The sequence below is a fragment of the Morus notabilis genome, unplaced genomic scaffold (genome assembly GCF_000414095.1).
Source record: "Morus notabilis unplaced genomic scaffold, ASM41409v2 C11415550, whole genome shotgun sequence".
NCBI lineage: Eukaryota > Viridiplantae > Streptophyta > Magnoliopsida > Rosales > Moraceae > Morus > Morus notabilis.
This window is the reverse complement of record NW_010387060.1, coordinates 1-1,464: the sequence shown is the minus strand read 5'-3', so window position 1 is coordinate 1,464 and position 1,464 is coordinate 1. Positions and strand designations below refer to the sequence as shown.

Sequence of the window (1,464 nt, the reverse complement as noted above, 5' to 3'; positions counted from 1 at the left end):
GGGGTTCTAATTCTATGTATTCCTCCTCATCATCAAAATCTGTGTGTTCTTTTGAAAGAAATCCCTCAACATTCCCTAATTTCTTCTCATTTTCTTCAATGGCCTGAATGTTGTTTACAGGCTTAAAGTCTTCAAATTCATAATTGATATTGGAATGAATAATAAACGTTTCTTCATCACTTGATGACACATCACCTGAAATATTATTAGGTACTGGTTTTGCATCGGAAGAAGGTGAGGAGTGAGTTTCCGAAAATGATTCGATATCTTTGGAGAAATCATGATCCATTTCAGAAAGCTCGGTTTCAGGAGAATTTTCGTCTTCTCCTCCTTTGGCCAAGACTTCTTTAATACTCGAAGTTTCGGTTTTGGATAATTCCTTCTCTTGTTCTTCTTGTTGTTTGTCTAAGTCTTCTTCAATACTCAAAGTTTCGGTTTTGGATAATTCCTTCTGTTGCTCTTCTTCTTCTTCTTGTTTCTCTAAGACTTCTTTGATACTCGAAGTTTCAATTTCGGGTAATTCCTTCACTAGTTTCACATCCTCTGATTCTTCAACACCAACAGCTTCCTCTGCTTCTGAATTTGAAGAGAGAAAATCCTCCTCGGAAGAGAATTGGTTTTTGGGAATTTGGTAATCAGGAAAAATAGTACTAAACTCGTTGGAGCCCAAGTAGAGTTCTTGAACGGTGAAGCTCAGAGCTTTAGGCTCTTCCAAGAAGCCATTGATGTCCATTGAAGAAAAGAACTCATACTTGTTTGTTGTGTTTGTACCTGAGGAACTCTCCAAAACATCACAATCCTTACTAACTTCTTCGCTTTCATCATGATCATCTTTTGACCTGTTCTGGACATGAAAATCAACCTCTTTTTCTCCGAACACATCAATATCTGCACACTTAAGATCACCCTTGTTCTTCTCATCATTTGCCTCCAATCTGAAACAAAAATTAAGCCTAAATCACCACCAAAGAGAAGAAAAATGACCCAAATAACAGAAACAGTTAACAAACATACCTGAAAAGATATCTAGCAATGAAACCAAAAACAAAATATAAATAATCCCAAACAAAAACCCAGATGGAACCAACAACCCCAACCATATTTCCGTACGCAACCCTGTTTAAGAGACGCTTATGAAGCAAATCCAAATGGGTTTTGATGACGAGAAAGTTTCTGGTGCCCATCAATTCAATCAACTTCTGGGGTTAATTCTTTCTACTTCTTTCCTTTCTCAATCCTAAGCAAAGTTGTATTAGAATTTCTCAATCGAAATTCATTGGGGAAAATTGACGCTCCACTTGTGGACAGCGAAATTTGTGGTGTGATGCTGCGAGATTGAGGGAGGTGATTTAGCACAAAAGAATAATATGGTGCAACCAAAGAGAAGAAACAAAGAAAGCTACGTGTGACTGTCCGTGAAGAATATATATATGTGTGTGCGCGTGCATATATATATATATATAT

At 37.1% G+C, this 1,464-nt stretch overlaps 1 protein-coding gene across 1 annotated transcript; it reads right to left on the bottom strand.

Annotated features, from left to right (window-relative positions):
• Positions 1-70: 70 nt before the first annotated feature.
• Positions 71-1,184, bottom strand: LOC112095160 (VID27-like protein; the record flags this gene model as incomplete). The annotated part of the gene is made up of 2 exons (XM_024176841.1): positions 1,015-1,184; positions 71-935 (listed from the first exon to the last, which is right to left on the bottom strand). Coding segments are annotated over exons 1-2 (1,035 nt in total), but the record flags the coding sequence as incomplete, so codon positions are not given.
• Positions 1,185-1,464: the final 280 nt, after the last annotated feature.